The 13,457-nt window shown below is 37.5% G+C and overlaps 1 protein-coding gene across 13 annotated transcripts in view; it reads right to left on the bottom strand.

The window, feature by feature from the left end:
• Window positions 1-13,457, bottom strand: part of RBMS3 (RNA binding motif single stranded interacting protein 3) — a 739,797-nt gene that overhangs the window by 114,813 nt on the left and 611,527 nt on the right. For all 13 annotated transcript variants that reach the window (XM_034993359.1, XM_034993406.1, XM_034993350.1 and 10 more), the window contains one exon: window positions 10,491-10,537. In XM_034993359.1, the coding sequence (XP_034849250.1) occupies window positions 10,491-10,537 (47 nt within the window). The remainder of the gene's footprint in view (window positions 1-10,490; window positions 10,538-13,457) is intronic.

The following is a 13,457-nucleotide window of genomic DNA, read 5'->3' on the forward strand; positions in this document are numbered from 1 at the left end:
CAGCCAACTAAACTGATACTTACAAAGGGAACCCTTGGGGGAAAATTTAATGCATTTTTTTTCTATATGCTCTAATCCTATCGAGCACACAAGAATGATATTTCGTCCTTACCAGCAAGTTCCAGTACTGCCACTCAAGTCACAGAGTTATTTAGAATGGACAATGTACTGGGAAGAAGAGACTCAGCACACCATCTTGATCCCCTAATTCTGGTAGTCTGAAATAAGTTCTTCCCAAATCCAAACATAAACTGGATGAATTTACAGGGAAACCCTTGCTTAAACCATGACAAGAAAGGCTGCTATTGCGTCTGAGGCATAGGGGTACCATATCTAAAGAAAATGCATCAGGCCAGGCTCTATGAGAGAGAACTGTAGGATGAGTTTCCCAATCCCTCCACTTTTTCTCAGTCCCTGCCATGTATCTGTTAGGGTTTTAAAAACACTCCCACATGGCCATGACATTAAAAAAACAAAACAAAACAAAACAACATCCAAATGGATGCTTTAGGCATAGGTATTATTGGGGAACAGGAAAGAGAAAATTGACAGAACATTTTAGCCATAATAACAAAGCTTAGGTAATCCTAAATATGTGACTTTATGTTTTTATATCTCATAATATATGCATTATGCCTTGAAAGTGCTATTATAGAAAACTGGGAATGAATTCTTAAACCATTTTCCTGGGAATAGTTTACTCTTTTAAGACACACACATGCACATACGCACACACACACACATAATTTTTTTGCTAAAATTCACATAGTATTATGTGCATGGTAAGTGTTCCTTTTATAATTTGTCCAGTGGTCCTAAACTAGAAGTGATTTTGCTCCTCAGGGAACATTTTTGGTGACAGGATCTGGAGATATTTTCGGTTGTCAGTGTGTGGGCTGTTACTGGCATCTAGTGGACAGAGGTCTGGGATTTTGCTAAACATTCTACAATACAGGGCAGCTCCCACACGAAAAATGACCTGGTCCACCATGTCGTAGTGTTGAGGATGAGAAACCTTGTCTTAGGAATATGAACTAGTTGCTTCTGGAGAGATTTCATTTGAACAAAACACCAAATGCCACAGTGGCTAAGAGAGTTAACTTAGTATGATCTATCTATAGAACTCTAAGCTGGCCTTTGAAAAACTTAGTATTTTTAAGGAATGCAAAGAGTTACTTGGTTCTCTGGCACTTAAAGCAAGTGGGCTCCAGAAGTTCAGAATATGCACGTCTAGGTCACTAATAGGACATGACTTCGCCTGCAGGAAAGTCATCTTCAGGGGATTTGGCAGTCAGTAGTAATATGGTGAAATCTTATTTCATTGACAATAAAAATAACATGAATATATCAATAACCCCAGGGTAGAATGTTTTTTACTGAAGAAAACCACACAAAATCCTATTTGCTCACTGAAATCAACAGTCCTGGCTCGTCTTTCATGTCCACAGGCAATATTGTTAGAGACAGAACCATGAACGCTATCCTCAGGGTAACACTATAGCACAAGATTAGTAAGTTATTAGTCATTTTTATTGTAATACCACCATATCCTTCACATTAGATTCATTTCCTAGTGTAATAAGATAAGGTTTCTGTATCACTTAATACCAAATGCCCATATACAACAGCTGGCAAACTAGTGCTATAGAAAACATTTTTTTCCATGCCCCTCCCAAGAAAATACATTTTATTCAAATAAAACAATCCAAGAGGCTTTTACACAGCAGCTCGTACTGAAAAGGGCACTGGAAAGATGAGATTTTGTATGTGGGGAGTGATTATTTCCTACCATCCACACTCATATTTGCAAGTGATGGAATTTCATATTGGACTGCTAAAAAAGCAATAGGGCAGTAGTAATAACAAATTGTAGACTTATGCCAGACGGTTCTGAAAGAAGAATAGGCATTTTTATTCTTGTAAGTTAGCCTAGAGTAAAAAGTACTAAGTTCATTTTTCCATTGTGATCCAGACACTTCTTCACCATAAACTTCAAAGCCTTAGATAGATGTGACATTGAACTAATTTTTTTGAAAGCAATAATTTGGATAGATTCAAGCAGACGACAGAACTGACATTTTCTACTGTCTCAGTTCAAACAGGATAGATTCACCATGGTTGGTATTTATAAATGTTTGTTCTTCATTAGCTAAAGTTGAGCTCAGTTTGGGAGTATTTATTTCAATTTCATGTTGCTGTGTTAATGCAGAGGTTATGGAATTCTGAACATATTTAACTTTTGACACAATTTAAGCTACTAGCTACAACCCAGCCACATACTCAGAAAACCCTGGGGCTTAGTACACTTATGGGAATCCTCAGGGTCATAAAATATGTTCTTTAGCTATGATGTGGGGCATCTCTAAGAGGAAATGTTCATGTCAGTGCTCCATCAATAAGTCTTCCTAATCCCTCATTAGAACACAAGTGCCTCTTCTTTGTGGTCCTATGATACTAATTTTCTTTTCTTTTTGAAAAGAATATAAAAATATAAACAGTGAAAAATAAGTCTCCCTCTCTTTCCTACTTTGCAGTTCTTGGTTGACCCTCCTCAGTGAACTACTGTTCTCATTTCTTTTGTATTCTTTCAGAAAGATTTTATACAAATAAAAGTTAATATATACGTAGATCTCATAGTACTTTGTGCTTCTACCACAATATTATTTGCACTGTATCTCATATTAGAATTGTGTGCATGTTCATTGTCTCTGATATAATATAAAATTTTTCCTTTTCAAATTTGCATCACCAAGATGATTTTAAACAGTGCAATAGATAGATATTCAAAAGAAAAAAAATGTTGAATTGAACTTAGTGAGCATTAAGCGATGTTGAAGAATATTAACAGGATTCGAGTGAGTTACAACTGTAGCTTTGGATACTGATTATTCTATGTAAAATGACACCAGTTTCTTTCCTATAGCAATAAACATTTCTCACTCTGCTGGGTTATTGCTGCCTGAGTTAGGGTGCCTGCTAGATCAAATACAGCAATGTGAACAGGAAGTAGCATACTCTATTCTGGACATTCATGTTAGATCCCTTAATATGCTGAGTAAGTTTTTTTAAATCAGCTTCCACACCTCCAAGATGCACGTGTTAATGCTAACCCAAGGGACAGTAAGTATGTTGAGAAAATATTTGTGGTTATCTTGACATCTTACAGGTTTAGAAATTATTGTTCTAGTATTCCATATTATTAAAATATTACCATACAAGACAACAAAACCAAAGATGAACAACACATTTTTAAAGTCATCTATATGAAGAAGTATCAAATGATTAAGATTAATTCACTACAATCTTCCTATTCTTTCCATTTCATTATATAAAATTTCTATCTTCTTGTTACCAACAACACAATGGACAATCTGAGCCTTCTAAAACTCCTTCTTAACTCAAGATGTGATAAATTCATGGGCAGTTTGGATACTTTGGGTGAAACTGGAGGCTATATACTTAAAGAGAAGCAAATTAAAGTGTTATATGGGGACAGAGTAAATTGATGCTGAGAAGAGGAATGGTTTCTCTAATGGCAATTTGTTGGGGCCAAAAAGATATCATTGGTTACATTTCCTATTTCAGATTTAACATTTATAATACTGGGTTAAACAGTCTATAAAGATGAATAAAGCATGGAACCTGTCTTCACTGAGTTAATAGCCCAGCAGGGAAATAACTATGGTGTCAATAGCTACATGGCAAATAGACTGTCAAATGTATCATGGTACCTTGAAATATAGTGCAACAGTCACATCAGTATTTACACTGACGATCACATTGTATTATACAGAGTTCCTTAACTCCTTACAGAGTCTTACTATCATCTCCATTTCCAGAGGAGCAAATTAAAGCACAAACAACTCATCCAGCCTTGTGAATAACAGAATTTGGATGTGCATATTGGCAGGCTGATTCTGGAGTATGCACTCTTAACTACTGCTTATACTGTTTCTCTTATGAATGACTGTGTAACTAGCTCTTCCTGGAATCACTTGACTGTGTCCTTTAAAGGAGAGCAGTATTTTTAAAAAAATACAGAAAGAAGGAAAGAGAGAGAAGAAGAAAGGAAGAAAGAAAATCACCACTCTCTTTGGGCAGAGAGAATTCCATAAGCAACAAGACACAGAAGTATAAAGTAGCATGGGATGTTCTGAGAAGGTTCACAGAAGGTTCATATGATTTTCAGGAACCAAGTCATGGAGTGTTGTTGTTGTTGTTGTTGTTGTTATTATGATGATAATGATGATGATGATGATGATGATGATTTGTGTATGTGTGTGTGTGCATGCCATTCTTAGAAGTCTGAGTTTTGTTCTATAGTTAGGAAAGTCTACCTAATACTTTAAACCAGACAGGGAGATGATTACTGTGATTACATTTTATGTATGTTTATATATATAATATATAATATAATATATATATATAGAATATATATATTCAAAAAACAATGTGAAAATGTTTTGGAGGAGAGCTATATTAGAGACAGGTAAAAGGTTAGTACAGGTAAGAAAGGTGATTGAATAAACTCAACCAGTGGCAAGGACCAAGAGCTGGGGTGAAAATATAGTTCAAAGACAGACTGAATAAGTCTTTTTTTTTTTTTTAAAGATTTTATTTATTTATTTGAGACAGAGAGAATGAGAGACAGAGAGCATGAGAGGAAGGAGGGTCAGAGGGAGAAGACAGACTCCCCGCCGAGCAGGGAGCCCGATGCGGGACTCGATCCCGGGACTCCAGGATCATGACCTGAGCCGAAGGCAGTCGCTTAACCAACTGAGCCACCCAGGCGCCCCAGACTGAATAAGTCTTAATGACCAATTTTATCATTAAGAATGTTGTAAAAGAGAAGAACCCAGAGATCTGGAGTTTAATGGCCTAAATGGCTTTAGAATGAGTTATCGAAAAAAAAAAAAAGAAGCAAATTTCACATTTGATTTTCATTTGAATTTGTTTGGTTTGTATTAGGAAACATTGATGAAGTTAATGATCTCAGTTTGGGACAGAAAAAGATATCTAAGAGCAATACCTAATAAGCAGTTAGAAACACAGGTAAAAAAATAACCAACCAACCAAAGAATAATTATTGTGCCCTGCATCTACTTATGAACTCCGTGTCAGCTCACGAGTCTTTAGGTTCCAAAAGCAAGAGGAATGGATGAGATCAACCAGGAAAAAGACAAAACCCTGAGAAAGATTAGTATAAATGGGCAAAAGAGGAGGAATCAGAAGAAACCAAGTGAGTAGGAAGAGTACAGAGTAAGTCAGTAAAGTGGCAGGATATAAAATCAATGCACAGAAATCAGTGGCATTCCTATACACCAACAACAAGACAGAAGAAAGAGAAATTAAGGAGTCGATCCCATTTACAATTGCACCCAAAACCATAAGATACCTAGGAATAAATCTAACCAAAGAGGGAAAGAATCTGTACTCAGAAAACTATAAAATACTCATGAAAGAAATTGAGGAAGACACAAAGAAATGGAAAAACGTTCCATGCTCATAGATTGGAAGAACAAATATTGTGAAGATGTCAATGCTACCTAGAGCAATCTACACATTCAATGCAATCCCTATCAAAATACCATCCACTTTTTTCAAAGAAATGGAACAAATAATCCTAAAATTTGTATGGAACCAGAAAAGACCCCACATAGCCAGAGGAATGTTGAAAAAGAAAAGCAAAGCCGGCGGCATCACAATTCCGGACTTCCAGCTCTATTACAAAGCTGTCATCATCAAGACAGCATGGTACTGGCACAAAAACAGACACATAGATCAATGGAACAGAATAGAGAGCCCAGAAATGGACCCTCAACTCTATGGTCAACTAATCTTCGACAAAGCAGGAAAGAATGTCCAGTGGAACAAAGACAGTCTCTTCAACAAATGGTGTTGGGAAAATTGGATAGCCACATGCAGAAGAATGAAACTGGACCATTTCCTTACACCACACACAAAAATAGACTCCAAATGGTTGAAAGACCTCAATGTGAGACAGGAGTCCATCCAAATCCTAAAGGAGAACACCGGCAGCAACCTCTTTGACCTCAGCCGAAGCAACTTCTTCCTAGAAACATCGCCAAAGGCAAGGGAAGCAAGGGCAAAAATGAACTATTGGGACTTCATCAAGATAAAAAGCTTTTGCAAAGCAAAGGAAACAGTCAACAAAACCAAAAGACAACCGACAGAATGGGAGAAGATATTTGCAAATGACATATCAGATAAAGGGCTAGTATCCAAAATCTATAAAGAACTCATCAAACTCAACACCCAAAGAACAAAGAATCCAATCAAGAAATGGGCAGAAGACATGAACAGACATTTTTCCAAAGAAGACATCCAAATGGCCAACAGACACATGAAAAAGTGCTCAACATCGCTCAGCATCAGGGAAATCCAAATCAAAACCTCAATGAGATACCACCTCACACCAGTCAGAATGGCCAAAATTAACAAGTCAGGAAACGACAGATGTTGGCGGGGATGCGGAGAAAGGGGAACCCTCCTACACTGTTGGTGGGAATGCAAGCTGGAGCAGCCACTCTGGAAAACTGTATGGAGGTTCCTCAAAAAGTTGAAAATAGAGCTACCATATGATCCAGCAATTGCACTACTGGGTATTTACCCCAAAGATACAAAAGTAGGGATCTGAAAGGGTACGTGCACCCCGATGTTTATAGCAGCAATGTCCACAATAGCCAAACTGTGGGAAGAGCCAAGATGTCCATCGACAGATGAATGGATAAAGAAGAGTGGTATATATATACAATGGAATATTATGCAGCCATCAAAAGGAATGAGATCTTGCCATTTGCAATGACGTGGATGGAACTGGAGGGTATTATGTTGAGTGAAATAAGTCAAACAGAGAAAGACATGTATCATATGATCTCACTGATATGAGGAATTCTTAATCGCAGGAAACAAACTGAGTGTTGTTGGAGTGGGGGGTGGGGTGGGAGGGATGGGGTGACTGGGTGATAGACACTGGGGAGGGTATGTGCTCTGGTAAGTGCTGTGAATTGTGCAAGACTGTTGAATCTCAGATCTGTACCTCTGAAACAAATAATGCAATATATGTTAAGAAAAAAAAAAGAAGAAGGTAGTGGGAGGGGAAGAATGAAGCGGGGGAGATCAGAGGGGTAGACGAACCATGAGAGATGATGGACTCTGAAAAACAAACAGGGTTCTAGAGGGGAGGGGGGTGGGAGGATGGGTTAGCCTGGTGGTGGGTATTGAGGAGGGCACATTCTGCATGGAGCACTGGGTGTTATGCACAAACAATGAATCATGGAACACTTCATCTAAAACTAATGATGTAATGTATGGGGATTAACATAAGAATAAAAAAAATTAAAAAAAAAGAGAGAGTAAGGAGGATCGGCAGGGAATGGAGTTGTGGGATCCAAGAGATAAGAAATTTCCAAAAAGGTATAAATGATAATAATAACAACTCAAACGAGGCAAGATGTCCAATGGTGTAAGAACTAAAAGGGTATCCATTATAATGGATACATTTGGAGATCATTGGAAACATTAACAAAGGAAATTCCGGTCAAGTTTGAAACCAGACTTCATAATTTAATAGGCTTCATTAGAAAAGAATATGGGAAGACTGTGTACAGACAATTGAAGTTGTTTAGTAGTGAAGAGAAAGCTAAAATAGTATAGTCACTGGAAGTGATGTCACTTGCATGAAAATTGTTTTGCTTCTACCCTCTTGACGGGTGGAAGAGACTTGAGCATTTCTATAGGCTGAAAGGAATATTCAGTGGACAAGAAGGTCTTGAAGAGAGGGACTGGTCGATGGCATACAGTTCTTTATCAGTGAGAGTAGATCAGATGATAAGATCAAGAAGATGGGTATCCTCAGCATCTTAACGAAAATGCGTTTCATGAGGGAACTATTCATTGTCACAAACATTTAAGTGGGCAGTGAAAGAGGATGAACCATTTTTGCAACTCTTCAAATAGTTCCAAGGATAGAGTATAACACTGTTAATATAAGGTACAGATAAAGACATGTCATAGAGAGGGTGATTTAAGGTGCACAGATGGACTTGCAGCCAATCTCAATGTGGCATATGGGCAGTGAGCTGAAATGTGAGGTGAGGGCATGCAGAGGGAGAAATATTCACTGTGTTCCATGCGGTTTTCACAGCCTTTAACATGGCATTAACCCAGAGCTCCCTTTTCGTGGCTCAGATTAGGAACCAAAATCTCTTTTTACTTTCTCTTTAGGTTTGTAATAAATCAGGAAGAATACTTGGAAAATTATGTCTTTAGAGAAGACAGTCAGATTTTAGATTATGCATCGGAAAGACGACTGCCTAAAGTGATGCATAAGAAGGCATCATTCTCTCACTGCAGTCCAGGCCTAGATCACTGCTGCATTTCTAATCCTTCACATAGAGCCTTGGGTAAGAAGGAATTTATAATAGATATATAGATAAATATTACAGATTAATACATACATACATATACAGTATGTAAAATATTAGCACTCATTGAAGCTACTTAGTGAACATATAGGTATTCATTCAATTATTATTTCTATTTTCCATTTATGTATATACATTTCCAATTGTAACTACGTCTATTTTTACATGTATTTGGCTCTGCTCCCAAGCACCTTAAGTTAGAAATACAAAGTATTTGGTACATAGTATGTGTTCAATACATGCTGTTCCCTTCCATTATAACACCTATTTTCTGTCACTTTCACTTAGCATATAATGCCTTGTTTCATACCTTTTGAGTTAATTATTTTATTTCCCCAACTATACAATGTGATTCTTGAAGATTTTGTTCTCCATTTCTTTCCTTCTTTTTACCCAGCAAGTTTATAGTGCCCTGTTGGAAATAAGAACATCCTTACTGGATAAATCCTTAATTTTTGCTCTTGGAGAGAAGTTTTAATCAGCAAGGGAGAAAGGACTAGACTCCTTCCCTAGCCTACCATCCATGTTTACTCTTTTATGGAAGGATAGACTATGAGTTCCTTGAAGGCAAAGATCTTGTCTCACGTAATGTGTTTTAAATCTGTAGAGCATAGCAAAGTGCTTGGCAGACTCGTTGGATATTTTTTGAATGAATGAATAAATCACTACCTAAATGAATAACTCTAAGAATAGGAGATATTTAAATATTTCTGCTATCCCACAGATTTTCATTAGGGGCAGCTGACCAAATAGAAAATAGAGTTTGCATCTTTTTATCCCTCTTCATCGATCTTAAATGAGGTCTTCATTCTGATTAATTCTTTAATGAGACTGTAAGACAGAAAACTGAAAGCCAGGAGAAATCCAAGACAGAAGGCTATGAAAATAAAATAACCAATGAACTAAAGAATAATTATTGTCTTTGCAGGACAGTCAAAGCAAAGAGAAGGGATTGGAAACTGAGAAGAAAGTTTCAACCAAAGATATTCAGAATCACAGAATTTTTGAGAGGTCAGGTCATGTAGTTTAAGTCTTGTTCCTCAAAGGAAGAATCCTAGGCTATTCTTACTTATTCTAAGTAAGAGGCTATAAATTTCCAGATGATTAGTAAAATAAAGAGTGAGGGGTGTCTGGGTGCTTCAGTCGGTTAAGCATCTGACTCTTGATTTCGGTTCAGGTCATGATCTCGGGATTGTGAGATTGAGCCCTACATTGGGCTCTGTGCTGGGCAAGGAGCATGCTTAAGATTCCTCCCTCCCGGGCGCCTGGGTGGCTCAGTTGGTTAAGCGACTGCCTTCGGCTCAGGTCATGATCCTGGAGTCCCTGGATCAAGTCCCGCATCGGGCTCCCTGCTCCGCAGGGAGCCTGCTTCTCCCTCTGACCCTCCCCCCTCTCGTGTGCTCTCTGTCTCTCTCATTCTCTCTGTCTCAAATAAATAAATAAAATCTTTAAAAAAAAAAAAGAATTAAAAAAAAAAGATTCCTCCCTCCCTTTGCTTCTTCCCCCCCAAAAATAAAAAAATTAAATTAAATAAATAAAATAGTGAAGACACAATCACCAAGTTTCTAACTTGACTCTGTCCATTGCCTTCCTGATAGCCAGAAGAAAACAGCAAAAGCATTATTCATGTTGATATGAACTGAGAAAACACTAAAATCATTGAAAGCTAAACTCTAGAGTTATCAGCAGGGCAACACTCTGATCCCAGAGACACACAGATACGTCTTCTAGCCTAGCTCTATCTATGCTCCCTCTTCCTATCTTATTCCTTACTCTTTCTAAGGGAGAGATAAAGACAGCATGAGGGAGGGAGACTTATGTGGGTAGAGAACATGAGGGAATAGAGGACATGGAAGATGCTATGAAGTCAGAGTCATATATGGGAAGAAAAAAAAAATACAATGATGAGAAATGTTTGGTTTAAAGTTTTTGTTTAAGGATGTAAAACAAAAGAAAGACATTTTTGAACATTTTTCTTCAGTACGGATTCCAGAGATCAAAGATACCTTAGCAATTAAAATAGAGAAAATGTAGTCTACTTACCCATTCTGTATGGCGGCTGTGGGGTCGTAGGTCAGAGCCATGCCAGCCTGTATATAGGGAGAAAAGAGGAGAAAACAAATCTTAACACCTTTTTCTTGGTGCCCAAAATATTCAGTACACACAAATACTTTTATCTTTACTCTCCATGATTTAAGTTTATTTTACCCTACACATTTTTCCACCCTTACTGCCAAGACTAGCATTTTTACTACCCACACATCAGAATCCACCAGCGAATTAGGAGTTTATATTATATATCCAGACAAACTAAGGAACAATGCAGTTTGGATGATTTCCATTTCTACTTCATAAACCATCCGCTGTCTAATCTGGTATCCTTATAATTTCTCAATATTGTCAAGAGCACCTATTGTAAGTCTCATGGCTGAAAAAAAAAAAGCAAGAATAAATCCTGTGGTCAGGATAAAAATAAAAGCTACTTAAAATGCATTCGACCTTTCAGAAGAAAATGTTAATAAATATTTATTTTAAAATAGATCGTATGCCTCGGGGTATGCAGATAATGATTCACAGAGTGCTTGTCCAATATATTGCTAGAACCTGTCCCACTAAGAGTGGTAGTAAGGCAAGGTCATTTACACATAATGGAAATTCTAGGCCTTGTAGCTAATAAGGAGGTGGGTCTGTTCTGTTTCTTAAAATAAAATCATCTTTGAAAAACTAAACTTCTGTAACAGACAGTAGTTCCAGAAAAGAATAATAAACTTCATGACTGTTAATTCACAGCCTATCTTCTCCTTCATACACATCATCACATTTGATCCTCACAACAACCCTATGAAGTAGGCAGGAGAAACAGTTTCTCCATTTTGTAGATGAAGACACTGAAGCTTGGAGAGGTCAAGTGACTTGCTCAAGGCCCACATTTGGAGGCAGAATCAGATTCCAGCCCACATCTTCTGAGGCTCCCTTCCACCACCTATGACACTAACCTAGGGTCTGCATGAGAACTGATGATAGTCTCCAGCAATGTGGGAGAATTTTCTCTGTGGGTGTATGGGCATACCACCTTTTGTTTCCAACACTCTCAGTCTGATTACTGCTTGTGAGTAGAAACAGAATGTAGAATGAAAGTCAAAACTGACTAGGTTGTCATCAGGTTAGACATTTGTCTTTCTTTTTTGAAATTTAAAAGTGAATTAGACTGATATCAATTTCCTGGCCTCGATAGTGCACTATAATTATGTTAAGATACAACAATTGGAAAAATGGGGTGAAGGGTACACAGGGCCTCCTTGTACATTTCTCTTGCAATTTCCCATGAATCTATAATTATTTCAAAAGAAAAAGAAGAAAATGAATTAGCTTTGAGGACTTTTGTAGAAGACAAGAAAAATCATAGAAACTTTAGAGAAAAGAAAAAGGAGATTTTGTGTTTTGAGTTTCAGTGTAGGTGAAGGTAGTTTTCCTGTTGGGATCATTGAATTCCTCAGCTTTCACACATAACTGAAATGGAAATTCTCAGGCTTTCCAAGATAGGGCCTGAAGTCCAGTATGCCCTGCTATATTCAAGCTTAGATTACATGCATTATTTTTCCCAAATAGTTTTAAAATTGTTATTAAGACTGGTATAAAGAACGAAAGTGTAGAGCCATATATGAATGGGATCAGCATACTGGGAGCATACATAAATTGGAAGGGAGTTTGCAAGCAAAGTTGAGATGACTGTCAGAAGTTAATAAAGGTGCACTGAAAATACATTTAATGATAACTGCATCTCACTCATGTTAAAGAAATATGCAACTGATAACATGACCAGCTGGGGGACTGGAAAATGAGACGCAAATGTAGTACTGCCAAAACACAAAAGAGATCCTGGGGTGCCTGGTTGGCACAGTCAGTTAAGCGTCCAACTCTTGGTTTGGGCTCAGGTTATGATTGGGCCCCTGAGTGGGGCTCATGCTCATTATGGAGTCTGCTTGAGATTCTCTCTCCCTCTCCCTCTGCCCCTCCCACTCATGCTCTCTCTCAAATAAATAAATAAATCTTTAAAACACAGACATACACAGACACACACACACACACAAAGAGATTCTAAGTCTAAATTCCTCCCAAGAAGGGGCCTCTGCCATGTGACCGATGGGAGGCTGGCTCTAGGCTGAAGACTCCCCAGAATGGACCTGTCCAGGGTACAGCTCATAATCCATGGTTATGGCTGGCTACTGGAGAGGGCAGTTGTAAAAGTTGTCCATTGGGGATGAGATTTCTGTCTTAGAAATGCTAATCTTCTTTCCCCTAACTTATTCAAGATGTCACACCAGAGGCAGAAGAAAAAAGATGGGCTTTATATTCAATAGAATTATTGTTTGTTTTTGAGAGATTTAGGAAGAAGTCATACCTTCAGCCTCCTAACCACTGCAGATTGTTTAGATCATAGGGGACTTATAGGAAGCCTTTCCTAATCAACCTCATGTTTTCTTCTTTTCCTTGTACTTATTTTTCAATAGTGCTCAGAGATCAATGCTATTTAGCCTTTCTTGAATTATCAGTTGTCTTGAACATTCTCTTCTTATGCCGTGTTTATTTGTTCTGGCAACTTTAAGTAAGGATTTTTTTTCTCTCACATTTTACTTTAATTCCTTATGGATTATAGATAACAAATCACATCAGCTCTAGCTAGCAACATAGTAATTATCAATAAACTCTACCTTTTTGTTGAATATACATGTGATAATCAGAAAGCCTAAATTTGCTTCTTCCCACATCTTAAACCTCTATTTCATTTTTCAGAAGATGGAAAAGAACTAAATAGATGGCAATATGGTTTTGTGGAAAGAATATATGTTTTGGACCTGGGTTCAAGTCTTATCTCTGTTCCATTCTAGCAGTGTGACCTTGGGCAAATTATTTAACCTGTTTGAACCTCAGTTTCCTCAACTGTTAAATGATTTAGTAATACCTACCTCATTTGATTGTTGTGAAATTTAAATGAGATTACGTTTGTAA

The sequence above is a fragment of the Mirounga leonina genome, unplaced genomic scaffold (genome assembly GCF_011800145.1).
Source record: "Mirounga leonina isolate KUSES-001 unplaced genomic scaffold, KU_Mleo_1.0 Mir_115, whole genome shotgun sequence".
Lineage (NCBI taxonomy): Eukaryota > Metazoa > Chordata > Mammalia > Carnivora > Phocidae > Mirounga > Mirounga leonina.